At 40.5% G+C, this 19,222-nt stretch overlaps 1 protein-coding gene across 1 annotated transcript in view; it reads left to right on the plus strand.

Moving 5' to 3' along the window:
• LOC148950746 (PI-PLC X domain-containing protein 1-like) overlaps positions 1-19,222 on the plus strand; it is a 101,887-nt gene that overhangs the window by 56,451 nt on the left and 26,214 nt on the right. Inside the window, exons 2-3 of the mRNA XM_089091936.1 lie at positions 3,661-4,010; positions 14,751-14,964. Coding sequence (XP_088948062.1) covers positions 3,661-4,010; positions 14,751-14,964 — 564 coding nt within the window. The remainder of the gene's footprint in view (positions 1-3,660; positions 4,011-14,750; positions 14,965-19,222) is intronic.

Genomic DNA, 19,222 nt, shown 5'->3' on the forward strand with positions numbered 1-19,222 from the left:
CCACAACAAAACACTACTGAAATATTCCATCTCTTGCATTTCATCGAAAGAAATCCAAAATGAACTTTGAAAAATCAAGACAATGTAACTGCGACAAGGTAAACTACAATAAAACACTTCTGAAATATTCCAACTCTTGTATTGCAATGAAAGAAATCCGCAATGAACGTTGAAAATCAAGAGGATGTAACTGTGACACGATAAACCACAACAAAACACTACTGAAATATTCCAACTCTTGTATTTCAACGAAATAAATTCAAAATTAACTTTGAATAATCACGAGAATGTAACTGAGACAAGGTAAACCTCGACAAAACACTAATTATTTTGTCAAACTCTTGTATTTCAATGAAAGAAATTCGAAATGAGATTTGAAAAATCAAGAGAATGTAACTGTGACACGGTAAACTATGACAAAACACTAATGTTGTGAAGGGGAGTAAAAAGTTGGGGGGTGGGGCCCTTTTGTGCCCCAAAAGGCGCAAATTAAAAAATATTTAAAAAATGGAAGCTCAAGGGCTTTGGGGGAGCCGAGGATCCTTTGGGAGCCCGGGGGACCTTTGAGGACCAGGGGCTCCCTTGGGGGTTGGGGTAAGTGGACTGGAGCTCTTGGGGGTTTGGGTAGAGGACCTCACGACACTGTTCAAATGGAACTTGTGTATTATAACGACCACAGAGTTTCACCCTCAAATCCTCTTCTAAAACCTCTTCTAAAATCATCTTTTAAAATGTCTCTAACGGTTTCGCCGAAATAATTCCCTAAAATGTCTAAAACGGTTTTGCACAAATAACCCCTAAACGTAATTTCAGCGTGTTCCTTTTGTTTTTGGCATCCCTGCATTGTCACATTTCAAATTACTAGGAAACCCTTTCCCGCGTTAATCTCTTCATCTCTAAGATCAAAACATTCGCCCGGAAACAATTCCTTTTTCATGACAAATCAATCAACCTTGACATCACCTGTCAGACATTAGTAAACTTCACCCGGAAACAATTCTCTTGGACGAACTCCAAAGACATTAATAAACTTTGCCCGGAGACATTTCTCGGAAACGTGTTCTCCCTGGGGACTCTATGCCCATATTTGGTGTGGGATTGGGACTGACAGCACAGGTGTTCTCCCTAGGGACTCTATGCCCAAATATGGGTGTAATCGTGGGACCTCCTGACCCCTCTCTACTGATGCAGCTTATAATTCGCTGTTTGTTCTGAGAGTTGCTTAAACAAACTCTTCCTTCTTTTTCTGGAGCTCCATCCCTAAACTGAAATCGATCACTTGATGCTGGCTTCCCTTACACTGTCGGTTTTGCGTAGCATCTACTTTTAAAGTTCCTTAGAGACTTTTCAAAACTTCTCGCTTCTTTGTTTCGGCTGGTCTTCCTGCCTTGGCAGAATCGTTTTCTTTCTCCTCTTTGTACCGTTTTGGCATACTTTTGTTTGTTATAAAGCTGACATAGCATGATTTATGGTAAACTGCATCTGCAGCATGGAGGTCAGAAACAATGCAGCTAATCCTTCCGAGAACATTTGTCGCCCAATTGTTTTTGCCTCTACTTTCGCATGCCCGCAACACTTAGTGTCTAAGTTCTGTCGCGGCTACTTTCACGCACTCGCCGTTGGCCCCCTTTCTTATCGGCTTCATGAACCCCACTTCAGAGTTTCTGAAAATGCAACAGACCTGTAGGTTAAAGAAATCTTGAGATCTCAGTATTCTCGGAGTCTCGTTAGGGATAGGTTCTTCACTTGTCCGTTTCAAGGAAGTAATGGTACTTTGGCAGCAATAATCTTTTCGACATGGTTTATGAACAAACTGAACTGGTTCTGCAGCAATCTGGTCTCTTCTGTCTTTGCTTGCTGCGCTCACCGATAGTGCTCCTTTTGCATTCAGAACAACGAATGTGTCATCATCGCTTGATATGTCCTGCTGACAATGAATGCAGAGTCTGTTGGAGCCACTCATCTTGCACTGTATAATACAAGAGTACCAAAATTCCTTCTCCCAACGGAAAAAAAACTCAAATAAAACTCTCAAATTTGGAAAGCCTTATTTTCCATGGGGGGAGGTATTTTACGGTAGGGGGGAGGGGGGGGGTATTTACCAGGTGGCTATCTTCTGGAGGGAATTGTTTAGGGGGTATTTTCCGTGGGGGGTAGTTTCAGGGGGAGGGTGGTATTTTCCAGGGGGTATTTACCAAAGGGGGTATTTTCCTTCGGGGAGAGGGGGTATTTTCCTGGGGGTAATTCCCGCGCGGGGGGGGATATTTTCCGCTGGGGTATTATCCTCGGGGGGATATTTTCCGGGGTGTAAACGCCCGATGGGGGGGGGGGTAACCCCGGCCAGCAAAATGTTCAAGCGAACGGGAGAAGCAAGCCCTTTTAAAATAGTAAAGTCTTTTTATTATTTAATATGCCCCTTGAAAATAGTAAGCCTTAATAAGCGTTTTTTCTTACTTCACATATTTTATGAAACCTTTGCTGGTGGCATGACTGAAAAACAGGAGAAGCAAGCCGAAACGCAGGCTCTCTGAAATGAATTACTGCGTCTATTATATATTTACTGACGTCGTAGACGTCTATGAATTTCTTTATGAAAAATTTAACCAAAAAGGAAATTTTTGACAAATAAGTGTCCTTTTAAAATAGTAAAGTATTTTTACTATTTAATGTGCCCTTTTACAATAGTAAGCCTTAATAATCGATTTTTCTTGCTTCACACATCTTATGAAACTTTTGCTGGTGGCATGACTGAAAACGGGAGAAGAAAGCCAAAACACAGGCGGTCTGAAATGAATTAATGCGTCTGTTACATATTTATTGACGTCGTACACGTCTATGACTTTCTTTATGAAAAGTTTAAACAATACGAAAAGTTTTGACAAATCAGTGTTTTTTTTAAACAGTAAAAACTTATAACTATGTTGATATGCCTTCGGAAATAGTAAACCTGAATAATGGGTTTTGCTTGCTTGAAACATCTTGTGAAACCCTCGCATGAAAAAAAAGCAAGCCAAAACAAAGGTTCTCTGAAATGAATTAATGCGTTTATTATATAATTAAAAGTTATATTATCATTAAAAAAAATAAGTTAGCTAAAACACAGGCGGTCTGTACTTTGTAATGAATTAAAACAGCTCTGACAACCATTCAGAATAAATTATATTTGGATTTATAAAACACCTTATTCTAATACGGTTTTTGGTATACAGAAGATTGTATTACCTTTGTGGTTGGACCTGGTAATAACTGAAAATAAATATTTTCAATTTAATTTCTTTTTTTCTTAGTATTTAAGTATTTATGTACTTAATATAACTACAGAGCCGACCAAGTAAACTAATTACCTGCAAAACGAAATCTAACCGACGATTTTTCTTCCCCGCAAAAACTTCTATGACTTTTTCATGGCATACATCATCACATCAACGTCTCTATGGATGGTGAGCAGGGCTAAACCAGTCAGCCTTTCTTGTCCCGTTGATTTAAATCACTCAGCCTTTCTTGTCGTTAATAGACTGATAGAGGTCAAATACAAGAGTGGTTGCTTTGAACTAAAAAAAATAAATAAATAAAAATCCAAGTCTGTTTAACAAGATATATTCAAGTGTTAAAATACCTTTATAAATTAAATCAAGATGTTTGTTTGTTTTTCTCTTTTAGAATGCCAATATGCCATTCACTCGGCGGACATTACAATTTTTCTGTCTATCAGCCCTTTAGCCGAAAAAGAAAATAATGTCATCTGGGAAAGAAAAATAGAAATAAATTGGAACCATGGACAGTCTGAAGACGGCGATAAGATATTTTTACTACCTTATTACCCAGAATCTTGCAGTCTAGACAATCCTTTGCTTGAAATCACTCCAGGACTCTTTGTTAATAATTGGATAAGGACTAATATTAGCTTCCCAAGATATGAACGAGTAAATAATGATTCCAACAGTATTTGCAAGGACTTTTGGGTTGCATACGTTAGAAACGATGTCATTATGGCTACCAATTGCATAAAGGTAAGTTTTTCAACTGGACATTAAGGAATCTTTTTAATTCCTTAGAATTTAGTATGAGAACCCGAGTTGCCAGATGGGGCACATTTGTGCAATTTGGACACTTTTTTCAGGCGGTTTCGCATTGCCTTTTTTATATCGGCGCGTTTTTTGGAGGGAAATTATTCATTCGGCACACATTCACAAGAATAATGACGCTTTCGGCGCATTTTCACTTGTGTGGTGGTGCAATTTTAAACAAGACATCTGAAAACACTGATGAGAACCAAAATAGAAATAACTGCTGCTTTTAGCTTTGAATATCTAAGATACTAGGCCATAGAAATATAAATACATATTACATATCGTCGCTGTCAAACAATTGGTGGTAACAAACTGTAAGTAAGGAGCAACATGGCTCAATAGTAATCAAAACTAAAAAAAAATGGAATTTCGATATCAGTAGCTATATCAAAAGAATTGGATTACTATGCCTATTCTAAATATATAATAGTCATTAACCTCAGTTTTACCCATCAAAGACTACGAGCCCGAGAAATCTTGCTGGGTTTTCAAAAGGGGGGACACGCCCTAAAAGTAAAAGATTCTCAATGAAAATCATATCATCTGATTCAGCGTATCAGAGAACCCCACTGTGGGAGTTTCAAGCTCCTATCTGCAAAAATGTGGAATTGTGCATTTTTTACCAAAAGAAAGATTCCATATGTATTTTTTCGTATCGAACCAGTGGTCCTAGGATGTCTCTATCGGTCCTAAGAAATTGAAAGTTCTAGTGCCCTTTTAAAGTCTCCCAACAAGCAGGAAGGAGGGCAACTAGCCCTCCTTCGACACTATTTTTTCCCTTAAGTCATCCGATCAATATTTTGAGATAGCTATTTTGTTCAGTAAAGTTGAAAGGTACAATAAGTATATTCTAGTTATTGTAGAACCACCGAAGGAAGGGCCACAAGCTATGAAATTCACCCATTATTTACATATATTATTTGTTATAGGGAAGTATACCGACGTTTTTCAAGAGGGGGGATCTTCTGGTGCGGATTTTCTACGAGGAGAATATACCATGGGGATGGAAGTTTCTGGGGGTAAACTTTCCAGGGGAAATGTTACACGGGAAGAATTTGCTAGAATTTGGAAACAGAATTAGTTTAATTTGTCATACTTTCCCGTTTGCAACCCCATTTTACATTTGGAGTTACTTTGGGGGAATAGTCTGGGGGAAATGTTCAGCAGGGTTGGAATTCTCTGGGGGATTTTTACGTGGGAGGGGTTTCCCACAGGAGAAATTTTCCATGGGGGAACTATCCCCGGGAAAAATTCTCCATGGATGAATTTTCTGCGGGAGATACTTTCCATTAGGGGAGGGGGCCCAGAAAATATCTTCCACGCAGGGAGAAATCCTCCATGACATAAAAAAGGATAGGAAATTAAATAGAAACAAATCTTTCTTCAAGTGAAAGTATGGCGAAAGAGTATTTTTCAGGCGGAATTGTAAGCAACTGATTTTCTGGGGGGAATTCACATTGAGGACGGAACTGTCCGGGGATAATTTCCCGTTGGAAGAATTTTACATGAGAGGAAATTTCTGTTGAGGAATTTTTCGTGGGGACGATTTTTATGGAAGGGGGGGGGGCAGACTTCCTGGGATTACTTGAGAATCGAACAGAATTTAAATCAAACAAACATGTTTTTTCTGCCGAAAGTAAGGAAACATGTTTTTTGAGCCGGGTTTTTTCTTACTTACGGTTCATTACCAGGAACTGTTTGATTACTTCGTGGGGTATGCTTTCCTGCTTGAGTGATTCAGTTGCCTGACCCCCTGTAACATATAATGAACAAATTCACGGTCTAAAATTTTAATACATAGAGCCAACTTTGCTGTTTATTTAAATTGCCCGATCCATCACACATAGCGTTATAACTCGATTTTGAATTAAAATCAAGTTGCCATCAAGTCATTGGCCAAATGGAGACAAGGCCAAGACATATAGTCTGAATGAGAGGCAAAGCTGGCATAAGCCTTTGTCACGATTGTATAAAACTTTTGTCATTTTCACTTGTTGATAGATAGTCTATCATCCATTCATCCATCCTAGGGTAAAACTAAGGTAGGTATCCAAAGAACTAAGAAATAATTGAGATTTTTGGTTTTACTCGTGACAAACAAATCTCGACTGCACTTTTATGCAAGCGGGGGTGTCTGAATTTGCTTGGACTTACAGGTGAACAACTGACCTAAGCCTAATAGGCTTGCCCGCTAAGAGTCTCAGGAGGACAACAGCGTTTTAGGATTGACACATGGCAGACATGTCCTCTGGACTTGCGGTCGAACGGGGAGACCTATAGTTTTTCAAGTGTTTTTGGTATATGGCACGGGCAAACGGAGGGAGTAGCCTTGTCTCTCAAATTGGACAAATAATTGTTTGGTAGATTTTGGAAAGGCATGCCCGCCTAGAGCCTCAGGGAGGTTGACCAAGTTTTAGAATTGACACGTGACCGTTAAGTTGCCTAGAATTGCAGGCAAAAACTATAACGAGTTTTATAACCAATACCGAAAAGTCCTTCATTCCTATTGAAGGGTTTGTTCTAGAACAGCAACATACACAGCGCCGTCCGATGCATTAATAGGCTGATCATTCTCAGCAGATTTACCCTGCATATGATGTTGTGGTTCCTGTTCACGTTCAGTATCGATTCAGGCAATCTTAAGTGACTTTAAGCATTGGAATCACGTCCAAACAGTGTGCAAAATAAAAGTACTAACTGACTAATAAACCAATAAAGAAATGATTAAAGCAGCAATTCCAACTGTCAGTATGTGTCTTACTTACTTTACTTTCGGCGAGAACCAGACGATGAACTGTCCTGCCTGGCACCAAAGGATCTTGGAATGACTTCTGACGACCACTTGGACCTGTCTACTGTAGCTTCTCTGATCTTCAGCTAGTCTTTGTCCCATCTCCGACCGTGTCTCATGAATCCTCCCCACGGTTCCAGGTCCTCCTTTTATTTTTACCACAGGTTCTTCTTTTGTCCTCCTGGCTTACGTTTCCAGGAGGGGGCTGGTTCGCAGACAAGGACGTCTCGACATATCGTACCTTCGGGACGGCGCAATGTATGGCCGAGGAGCTTCAGGCGACGTTTTTCAATGATAAGTGATAGCTCTTCTGATTGGCCACAGCCACTCCTTACTTCACTATTGGAAATCCTGTCGTGTCCCTTAATTCGGAGGATATAACGAAGGCATCGGTGGTCCAACACATTCAAAGCTCTCGCGTCTTCAGCCTTGACTGGCCATGTCTCGCAAAAATGAAGTAGTACTGCTCGAACAGTTGCAACATATATCCTGACTTTTGTTTTGGTTGAGATCTCCCGTCTGGTCCTGAGTGCTTTTTTCAGTCTAGTAAAGACTCTCCAGGCTTTAGCTATTCGGGAATATATATCCCTTTCAGCTCTGCCATCTGGTTTTATGATAGAGCTAAGATACTTGCATTCTTGGACGTTTTCTATTGGCTCACCGTCAAGGGTAACCTGGCAAGGATCGGGTTGGTTGAGAGTCAGTACTTTAGTCTTTGCGCCATTGATGGTCAGTCCAATACGCTTTGAGACCTCAGAAGTATCGTCGATCATGCCTTGCAAGCTGTCGGTGGTGGTTTCAAGCTCATTAACGTCGTCTGTGAAGTCTAGATCTGTCAGGGACTGGAGGAAGCCAGCTATTTGGCTGAGAACTATTCCGCTATGGTTTCTCATTGCATTATTCATGATCTACTCTATCGCGTAGTTGAATAATATAGACGAAAGAGGGCATCCCTACTTAATCCCAAACTCAACTGGAAACTTAGGGGTGTAATTGTGGGAAACACGGATGCAAGTCTCAGTGTCCTTATACGCACTTCGCAGTATCTCAATGATATCTTGCGGCAGACTGTCTTCAGCCATAATTCTCCATAGCTCCTCCCTTGTAAGGGAATGAAAGGCATCTACAAAGTCAATAAAGGCAATGGTAAGGGGTAGGCAAAATCGGCTGTGTTGCTGAAGAATGAGACGAATTATCAATATCTGTTCTGGACAGCATCTGCCTGGTTTGAAGCCTGCTTGTTCAGGACGAGTTAACTTGTCATGTGCGTCTTTGACTCGATTCAGGAGAATGACGCAGAAGATTTTCATGGCATGGTCGATTAGGGAGATACCTCTATAGTTTCCGCAAATTGCCTTATCTTCTTTTTTTGTATAGCGGAATGAGGACTGATACTTTCCAGTCTCTTGGGAAGGTCTTCGTCGTCCATACCTGGGCAAATAGGTCGGTTAGGCGGTATAGTAGAGTGGGTGAGGACTTGAACATTTCAGAAGAGATCCCATCCTCTCCTGCAGTTTTATTGTTTTTCATGCACTTTAGCGCTTTTTCTACGTCCGCAATACTTGGCGGATCGAAGTTTATTGCGTAGGGCTCTCTATCAGCACTCAAGAAGGCAGGTAGATCGCACGGAGGTTTGACAGGATTCAGCAGCTCAGAAAAATGCTCTCGCCAGCGTTCCATGCGTCCTTCTTCTGTTCGGATGAGTTATCCCGACTTATCTTTCAGTGTGCCAACCGCTACAGGAGCTTTTCCTGTCGCTTCTTTCAGGAGTTTGAACATTTTCCTGCTATTGTGGTTCTTGGACGCTTGTTCCAATTCATTCGCCAGGTCTGACCAGTACTTTTCTCTGTCCCGTTTCAGCGATTGTTTAACTGCTTTGGGGGCTCTTTTAAGGGTTGTTTTGCACCTCCTACGAGGGGTTGCTTCTTCTCGACTAGTTCTATGGTATGGTCAGAGATCCAGGCTCCTTGTTTTCGTTTGGTGTGACCAAGCACCTCGTCAGCTACGTCTTGTGTCGCAATTTTTATCTGCGTCCATTCTTCGTCGACGTGTGAAAGACGGTTCAAGGCTTCGAACCGGTTGCTTAGCTTTAACCGGAAGTCGGCTTTAATTTCCGGGCATCTTAGTTTCGACACATCGAAGCGCTTCCCTGCCTTCTGTCGCTTCTGTCTACTAAGGCGGTGACGAGCTTTGCAAGTGAGGAGATAGTGATCAGATCCATTTAACGATCCTGTGTCTGCTCCTCTGTATACCCGGGCATCTATACAGGACCTCCTCCATCTTTTGCTGACTAAGATGTGGTTAATCTGAGCTGTTCTTATGCCGTCGTTCGAACGCCATGTTACGAGGTGAAGTCTCTTGTGCTCAAAGAGAGTGTTTGTGACGCATAGGTTGTTGCATTTGGCTAGCTGTAAGAGCCTTTCTCCATTGATGCATCTGTTACCAACGGTATGGCGGCCAATAACTGCTGCTATGTCGGGGTCTACTCTGCCAAGCCGGGCGTTCCAGTCTCCAGTGACAAAGAGCATATCATGCCTTGGTGTCTTTTCGATGATCCTTTGTAGGTCATAATAAAAGACATCTTTGACCGCGTCACTGCTATCCCTTATCGGAGCGTACACAGCGATTATGGTTATATGGCTAATGTGGCCTCTCAATCTAATCATGGCGATCCTTGGTGACACTGGCTCCCAAGAGGTGACGCATGATGCAGTAGGATCGTCTATCAGGAACCCAACTCCTTGTTGGCCGGAACCATCCTTGGGACCCGAGTTGTAGAACTGGAATGAGTCAGATTCGGATACGCTCAACTTTTTGGACAGAACATCATTCAGTCTCGTTTCTGACAGACAACAAACGTTTATTTTATTCTTCTGTAGCTCACTTGCAAGGAGCAGTTGCGTGGATTCTAGCTTCCAGCTGCGAACATTCCACGCGCCAATATGTAAAGGTTTTCTGGATCGGGTGGCTTGCTTACTTGTCCGGCCAGGCACCACCCTGACCTGGTCCGCGTCGGCTACCGCAAACGCCGTAGTAGTAGAATCTCTGCATTTGACCTTCAGTATCCATTGTTGTTTCATGGTAATTGGCTTTAACAAGGGCTCCCCAGACCCTTGCACTTGCAGAGGCCGTTGTCCAATTCTGGATTTTCCGCCCTTTCGCAGTTGTCCTCCTGGAGAGGATCCTCATACGATGCTATCCTGCAGTACCATATAATTTAACCCATTGCTGGAAGAAGGTTCTCAACTAGCGGGACGTGTCCACACGCCGGTAGGCCCTGCTCAGTGTACGTCAGAGGGGCCTTCTTCCTCTTCCGCCTGTATTTATGACCCCCGGGTGAGGGTACCCCAGTTTCAATTTGGACCCCCAGGGACTAAGCCCTCCCTTGGTCCGCGCCTCCCTTTATGGAGGTACCCTATATATCTGTCCCCTATCCCCTATCCGCCACCTGGGACGCACAGAGTGCCCTGGGGAAGGCCCCTACTGATAAGGTAACTCAGTAGGTGACTCAAGTCGGTATGTGTCATTCGCGAATAAACCCGGTTATCACATCAATAGCCAAGATGATAAAAATGGAGAGAAAGTCCAATAAAAGGAACGCTAGCAACAGGACAGGAATAACTTTTTGGACCTCATTAACTAACATGCAGGAACACACAATATATAAGGAATTAAGCAACATTTTACTAATAAGCTGGTGAATTGGTGCGGCCGAATCACGTTTATAGACATTCGCCACTATAAATAAGAATCCAATCCATATTGTGGCTGTTTTAACATGACAACAGCAACATTTCCAATTTTTTTTTTTTTATCACGGATTGATTCATTAGTTGGTGTCGAATCACTTAAAAACATCATCCAATTATTTAGCCTTGTTCTCATACTTCCTAAAGCATTTCTCATGTTTTACTATTCATCCGATTTATGCTTTTTTTTTCTGACATAAATATGTTCGTGATAGCAAAATATCCAGTGTTGTATTCTATTTTTGACAAATTGTTATGCAGTTTATTAATGCACTTGCAGTTTTTTCAAAACATCTTATTGTTCCCATGTTGTATTAAGTTTTTGTGAAAATGAACCTTAAAGCTCGTTCTTTTGCTTTATGACGTTGCTTTATGACGTTGCTTCCAAAGGAACCAACAGATGGGGTGTCAGGCATAATTTCTCTCGCAAGACCATTCCAAATGGGGGTGCAGTGCCTTACAAAGCTGTTTCACAGGAAATTTACAGCCCCCCTCCCTCTTGAACAACAAGGAAAACCAATTTTTTGCATGGATAGCACTTATGTGTCCTTTTTTTTGTTCGTTTTTTCTTCATCTTCTTCACCTCTAGAGAGGCACTAAAACAGCATAGAGATGCGTTTGATGGATCATTTAAAAGGAAATTTTGATATCTGCCGTTATAAGATTTATAAATATGCTATTAAAATAAAATGTAATTTTTTAGAAAAACTACATCTTCATGGATGACATGCCAATCAATAGTTGAAGTTGGTACCATGGTTGCAGCGAACACTGCAACCTAGTAAAGAGCAAAGTAACCGAAAATTAAAACCAGTTTTTGAAAAAACTGTCAAGTGAGAAAAAATTTTTGTTGAAGGCACCACCCTGACCTGGTCCGCGTCGGCTACCGCAAACGCCGTAGTAGTAGAATCTCTTTGCATTTGACCTTCAGTATCCATTGTTGTTTCATGGTAATTGGCTTTAACAAGGGCTCCCCAGACCCTTGCACTTGCAGAGGCCGTTGTCCAATTCTGGATTTTCCGCCCTTTCGCAGTTGTCCTCCTGGAGAGGATCCTCATACGATGCTATCCTGCAGTACCATATAATTTAACCCATTGCTGGAAGAAGGTTCTCAGCTAGCGGGACGTGTCCACACGCCGGTAGGCCCTGCTCAGTGTACGTCAGAGGGGCCTTCTTCCTCTTCCGCCTGTATTTATGACCCCCGGGTGAGGGTACCCCAGTTTCAATTTTGGACCCCCAGGGACTAAGCCCTCCCTTGGTCCGCGCCTCCCTTTATGGAGGTACCCTATATATCTGTCCCCTATCCCCTATCCGCCACCTGGGACGCACAGAGTGCCCTGGGGAAGGCCCCTACTGATAGGTAACTCAGTAGGTGACTCAAGTCGGTATGTGTCATTCGCGAATAAACCCGGTTATCACAACAATAGCCAAGATGATAAAAATGGAGAGAAAGTCCAATAAAAGGAACGCTAGCAACAGGACAGGAATAACTTTTTGGACCTCATTAACTAACATGCAGGAACACACAATATATAAGGAATTAAGCAACATTTTACTAATAAGCTGGTGAATTGGTGCGGCCGAATCACGTTTATAGACATTCGCCACTATAAATAAGAATCCAATCCATATTGTGGCTGTTTTAACATGACAACAGCAACATTTCCAATTTTTTTTTTTTATCACGGATTGATTCATTAGTTGGTGTCGAATCACTTAAAAACATCATCCAATTATTTAGCCTTGTTCTCATACTTCCTAAAGCATTTCTCATGTTTTACTATTCATCCGATTTATGCTTTTTTTTTCTGACATAAATATGTTCGTGATAGCAAAATATCCAGTGTTGTATTCTATTTTTGACAAATTGTTATGCAGTTTATTAATGCACTTGCAGTTTTTTCAAAACATATTATTGTTCCCATGTTGTATTAAGTTTTTGTGAAAATGAACCTTAAAGCTCGTTCTTTTGCTTTATGACGTTGCTTTATGACGTTGCTTCCAAAGGAACCAACAGATGGGGTGTCAGGCATAATTTCTCTCGCAAGACCATTCCAAATGGGGGTGCAGTGCCTTACAAAGCTGTTTCACAGGAAATTTACAGCCCCCCTCCCTCTTGAACAACAAGGAAAACCAATTTTTTGCATGGATAGCACTTATGTGTCCTTTTTTTCGTTCGTTTTTTCTTCATCTTCTTCACCTCTAGAGAGGCACTAAAACAGCATAGAGATGCGTTTGATGGATCATTTAAAAGGAAATTTTGATATCTGCCGTTATAAGATTTATAAATATGCTATTAAAATAAAATGTAATTTTTTAGAAAAACTACATCTTCATGGATGACATGCCAATCAATAGTTGAAGTTGGTACCATGGTTGCAGCGAACACTGCAACCTAGTAAAGAGCAAAGTAACCGAAAATTAAAACCAGTTTTTGAGAAAACTGTCAAGTGAGAAAAAATTTTCGTTGAAGATTATTCAGGAATGGTAACTCTATTAATATTAACGGTGAAAGTTTATTGCGAAACAAATTTATGGTAATTTCGAAAGATAGCCTGAAAACCTTCAAAAACGGATTTGGATCTAAGTAAAAACTGCACCATAGGAATTTCCATCGTCGAGAAGGAACACTACATCCACTCCCCCCACCTTGAAACATAAGGAAAACCCCTTTTTTGGAAGAATAGCTCTGATGTGTCGTATTTTTTTTTTCGCTACTAGTTGGGCACTGGAACATTAAAGACAGCTGTTTGACGGCTCATTTTAAAGGAGGTTGATGTATCTTCGTGCTTTCTTAAGTAACAAAACATGGTATTAAAATTTAATACAGTTTTTGACAAAAACTGCACCCTCACATATAAGATTATGTCACATTGAATAAGATCTCTTATTTCAGTGATTCTGCTTCATTATCCCATTGGGTTAGTCCTGTACTAGATCCAGCTAAGACAAAGCCCACTGACTAGCCGACAGAGGTCGGTTAGAAATTTCTTTGATGAACTGTGATATGTTAACTTCCGATCTAATGGTTTTTGACAAAGTTACGACGTGTGCGGTGTGATAATTTGTTGCGGGTGTTTACGTATATATATGCTAACTTTTGCGTTCTTACGTTTTATGTAATGACTCGAGAGGGTTGAGATATATTATATTAAATTTATTCAGTAAATTATAGTGTTTTCATATATATATATATATATATATATATATATATATATATATATATATATATATATATATATATATATATATATATATATATATATATATATATATATATATATATCCTGACGAATTCTCTGAAGAGGATAGGCTGGATATAAAGGTGTGACCTTTTCCACTGTTGCGATATGGTTTGGGGTCCCCATTCTATCATAAGCTCATCTCTCACTCCATATTTCTAAAAGAGAAATCCTGCTTGCGTGGCCTCAAAGTGGAACCACAGTGGGTTTTTTAGGAGTTTGCTTAACCACAACCGTGACTGCTAATGGTGCTACAAGGGGGACCTCAAGAAATTATAGCCTAGTAAACAACACAGCATTCACACTGAATTTTGATTAATGGACACATCTTCTGGAGTTAGTTTATTTTAGTGGGCTTTTTTGGGCTGAAAAAGCTCTTCGTAACTATGTTATCTATTATGGGCTGCCTTATCATAGCGATATAATATTTGTAGACATGAACATAAATTATAAAAGAATTGGAGGCTTGTACAGGATTTCTATTCTGGATCACACTGGAGGTCGCAGGGGTCCCTTGCTGTCTGGTTCTAAGCAGGCTTAAGTTCTTCGTGTAGAATTGAAAAGATGGGTTAGTCCCTGTCTTGCAGTGGTTTGTGGCCATTGGTTTTTTAGAAGCCATAATAATTTCATGGACTTAAATAATATGAATAGCAAATTGGAATGTTACAACATTAAAAAATAACTGCCGTATTGACGTTTTGACTGGCGAATACAGGTATTTGTAACTGGACTTGTTATGAGATTTAGAAGTTAATGTCCCACGGGGTAAGGAATATGAAATTAGGTGATAAAATTATGTGATATAGAACTTATTTACTCTCGCTGGAATTATGGGGTGTATAGGCAGGGGTGGGGCCCATGATGAATAAGAAAGCTGCTAAGTCTATCTTATTGGCAGGTAAACCCATTTTGGATGTCAGAAAGCTCTTCAATTATAGGACCACAGAAAATCAGAGACATTCTAATTCCTGGGACCCATGACTCCGGAGCATACAGCTTCATTGACTCTGCTCTGCAAATCACAACCAAATATGCAACAACACAAGAAGAAGACATTTTCAATCAGCTATACTTTGGGATTCGTTATCTAGATATAAGAATTCAGTACCTACGTAAGTATTAATAGGAATAAAAGTAAGAGCGCTAGAATCATAGTAACAAATGGCCTGTTCAACGCCAAACAGACGATCTAGACCGTCAAAGGAACAGCATATTTTGCAATCTAGATCATAAATCTACAGTCTGGTTTGTAAGTGGAAAAGACCTCAAATACAATTCGTGTAATCAGAGCTTTGTTCACAGAATTTTTAAAAGTGGTTCATATAGTATATATATTTCAACATTGATGTAGTTATTGTCTAAAACAGTCAGACAACTGTGTAGACAATAGCATCAGATTTCAAAGAGACTGCAGAATCTAGCGTCACCCGAACAGTTGACACTGCCAATACGTAGTAAACTCGTGTTAACAAAAAAGTATATAAGTAATTTAGTCTTTAGACTCAAGTAAAATTGACCGATCATTACTCACTGCGCCCTAATTACTCAACTTTTTTTTTTTTTACAAAATATAGAAAATATACGAGTTCTGAATTCAGACTACAATTTTTTCAACATATTCTTATTGAATTGAGCTATTGCCAACAATATGGTTAGCATAAGGGTTTCTCAATGGTATAACTTTGGGGTAGGGAAGTCAGGGGGATCCTCTTCCTAGGAATTTTTTTATCTCGTGCATTTTTCTAAAGAGTTTTGTTATCCAGCGCAGTCCTATTGTGGCGTTTGCATTCTTCGTGCACATACGTAGCACAGTTTTTACTTTGCCCACATGAGGCCTCATAGTCTAACTTCCTCCATGCTAAGGTACATTTAATTCTCATTAAAAATTGATTTTCAACAATACAATGCTACTACTGCTACTACTGGCAACCAACTGTAGCAACAAGTCGCTTGAGGCCAACACAGTTGCGCAGGCTCATCCTCCATCCCAATTTTCTCTTTACATCCTTCAGAGAAGTTCTAATCACCTTTAAATACTTTTTTACGACCTCTTTCCACCCCATTTGCAGACGACCTATTTTTCGTCTGGCCCTAAAGGGATGGCTAAAAGGAGTGGTCTTTGGCAATGTGTCATCCTTTATCTGCAAAACGTGTCTAAGCTATCTCAGACCTTCGCTTATTATAGCCTGAGAAAGTGGGAGAGTACCATATTTTTCGCACAGCTGATTGTCTGAAATACGGTCAGTCAGACTGGTCCTCAAAACAATCTGTAGGGAATTCCGCTGGAAAACATTTAGCAAATCCTCCTCCGTTTTCCGGAACACCCACGTTTCAGACCGTGCTTCACTATACCAAAGAACCACACTGTAACTTCAAATATTCTAACCCTGGTTTGCAGCCTTGTCTTTCTATTCTCCCAAACTTTATTCAACTGTGAAAAAAAAAACCTGGGCCTTGTCTATTCTACTTTTAACATTTTCACTGAATCTACCATCGGCAATACTTTAAATAAATATAACCTGATATAAACCTTTCCACTTAATAAATCTCTCAGATAATCATGGTATGCAAAATTGTGCAGCTTCTCATGGTACACACAGCATGTGTCTCATCATTTTTTTTTTTTTATCACGATGCTCTCATGAAGAGTGAATGATGGTCGACAGGCCTACTCTAAATAGGGATTATTATAATAGGGCTATAATAGGGCTAGTACATATTTTACAGATTCTGAGATTTTTTTTTTTGTTTTTTTTTATGAAATGCATAAAAAGGCACTCAACCATCATTTCTGGACTGAACAGCCCCATGATCCACTTTGCCTCGGAACAAAAATTATTATTACACCAATAGCTGTGAAAGGACAGAATGGATCTAATGAAAACCAGCCAACCTTTTTAAATTGAGCACCACAACTCTGAAAAGCCGCCATCGTAGTAATATGATAAGAACAGCCCCGGAGGAAAGTACAAACAAAATTACGTAGATAGCTCACAAAAAGGAAAGACTTCATCAGTATATGTTTTTAACATATAGGATAGGTAAATATCTAGTAAGGACAAAACCAGTAAAGAAGATCAGGGACGATCTGGAGTGTTGGAGTATAATCTAAAAAGGGAAATTTATGCCCAAACATCAACATATTTAGGCAATTTAATTGTTAAAGATAATTTCTTAAACCACATTGGCCTGACATCACATAAAGAAAGAAAAACTAGCAAAAATGGGTTTTAAATAGGCCAAATGAAGATACTGAAAAAACAAAGCGAATATTTCGAGAGAACAAACGCCTCTCTTCTTCAGCGCGAAACGAAACGATGTATCAATAAAAGCCAAAAATTAAAAGAATTAAAACCACCTACCTAACAACCATAAAAGCGAGTTATTCGCCAATATCCGCGATTTGCACAAAATCCAAAAAAATATGCCATCGACGGAGTTGTTCGCTAGTATCCGTCGATGGCAGTTCATATTTTTTTGGATTTTGTGCAAATCGCGGATATTGGCGAATAACTCGCTTTTGTGGTTGTTAGGTAGTTGGTTTTAATTCTTTTAATTTTTTGCTTTTATTGATACATCGTTTCGTTTCGCGCTGAAGAAGAGAGGCGTTTGTCCTCTCGAAATATTTGCTTTGTTTTTTCAGTATCTTCAATTGGCCTATTTAAACCCCATTTTTGCTAGTTTTTCTTTCTTTATGTAATTTAATTGTTATTTCTTAAAAATTCCTAGTTGGAATACTCTTTATTCTTCCTGCATATAAGTAGAGATGACCCTATTGATCGTGTCGCTCACCCTTGCTGCCACCTACAATTTAGTTTAATGCTGACGGGACTCCTTATATGGGCATAGAGTCATTAGGGAGAATGATTGCGTAATCGGTCAATGACCTCTTTCTCCAGGTGTGTTTTTGGCACGCTCTTAGCGAATGTCAATGTTGTTGTTGTTTCCGAGCCAAATGCCAAGGTCAATGTTGTTTTGAACAGAGTCATTAGGGAGAACACGTGGTTAATGGGGTCAATGTTATTGTTGTTATTCGAGGCAAAATGTCAAGGTCAATGTTGTTATTGTTATTCGAGCCAAATGTTGTTGTCGTTCGAAGCAAAGTTAATGACATTTCCTTCCTGTTCGAGGCAGATGTTATGATCCTGAAATAGAATTTGTTATTGTTATTCGAGCCAGATGTTATGAGGTTCCGAGAAACAGTTAATGACACTTCCTTCCTGTTCGAGCCAAATGTCAAGGTCAATGTTGTTGTTGTGTTGAACAGAGTCATATGGGGAACACGTGGTTAATGGGGTCAATGTTGTTGTCGTTCGATGCAAAGTTAATGACACTACCTTCCTGTTCAAGCCAAATGTTATGATCCGGAAATAGTATTTGCTATTGTTATTCGAGCCAGATGTTATGATCCAGAAATAGTATTTGTTATTGTTATTCGAGCAAGATGTTATGAGGTTCCCGGAAACAGTTAATTAATGTCTGACAGATGACGTCAAGTTAATTAATGTCCTTGCATTTCCAAAGAGAATTGTCACCGAGAAACAGTTAGATCACACATGATGTCATGATTGATTGATTGGCACAAAAGGGGAATTAATTTGTTGTTCTATAGAGAATTGATTCACGAAAGGGAAATTAATTTGTTGTTTCTAACAAGAGAATCGTTTCCGAGCAGACGTATTGATCTTAGCGCGCGAAAAGGTTTCCAAATAATTTGAAATGCATTGGCACAGAGATGCCAAACAAAAGGAACATGCCGAAATTCCGTTTAGGGTTAATTTTGGCGAAACCGTTTTAGCTATTTTATGGAACTATTTCGGCGAAACAGCTAGAGACATTTTAAAAGGTGATTTTTGAAGAGATTTTGGAAGAGGTTTTGAGTGTGGTCGTTATAATACACAAGTTGTATTTTAACAGTGATGTGAGGTCCTCTACCCCAACCCCAAAGGCTTATCATACCCCCCCCCAACCCCGAAGGAAGCCCCCGGTCCTCAAAGGCCCACCCAGACCCCCAAAGGCCATCCCCGGGTCCCCCAAAGGCCCATCGAGCTCCCGAAGGACCAAGGGGATCCCAAAGGCCCTCCATCGGTCCCCAAATGTCCCCCAGGCCCTCAACTGCCCTCCATGTGCCCCGAAGGAAGCCCCCCGGTCCTCAAAGGCCCCCAAGCTCTCAAAGGGCCACCGGAGCCCCCAAAGGCCCACCCAGACCCCCAAAGGCCATCCCCGGGCCCCCGAAAGGCCCATCGCGCTCCCGAAGGACCAACGGCATCCCAAAGGCCCTCCCCCCGGCCCCCAAAGTCCCCCCGGCCCTCCACTGCCCTCCCTGTGCCCCGAAGGAAGCCCCCCGGTCCTCAAAGGCCCCCAAGCTCT

This window comes from Artemia sp. Qi Xiang Cuo, chromosome 7 (assembly GCF_049724085.1).
Source record: "Artemia sp. Qi Xiang Cuo chromosome 7, ASM4972408v1, whole genome shotgun sequence".
Classification (NCBI taxonomy): domain Eukaryota; kingdom Metazoa; phylum Arthropoda; class Branchiopoda; order Anostraca; family Artemiidae; genus Artemia; species Artemia sp. Qi Xiang Cuo.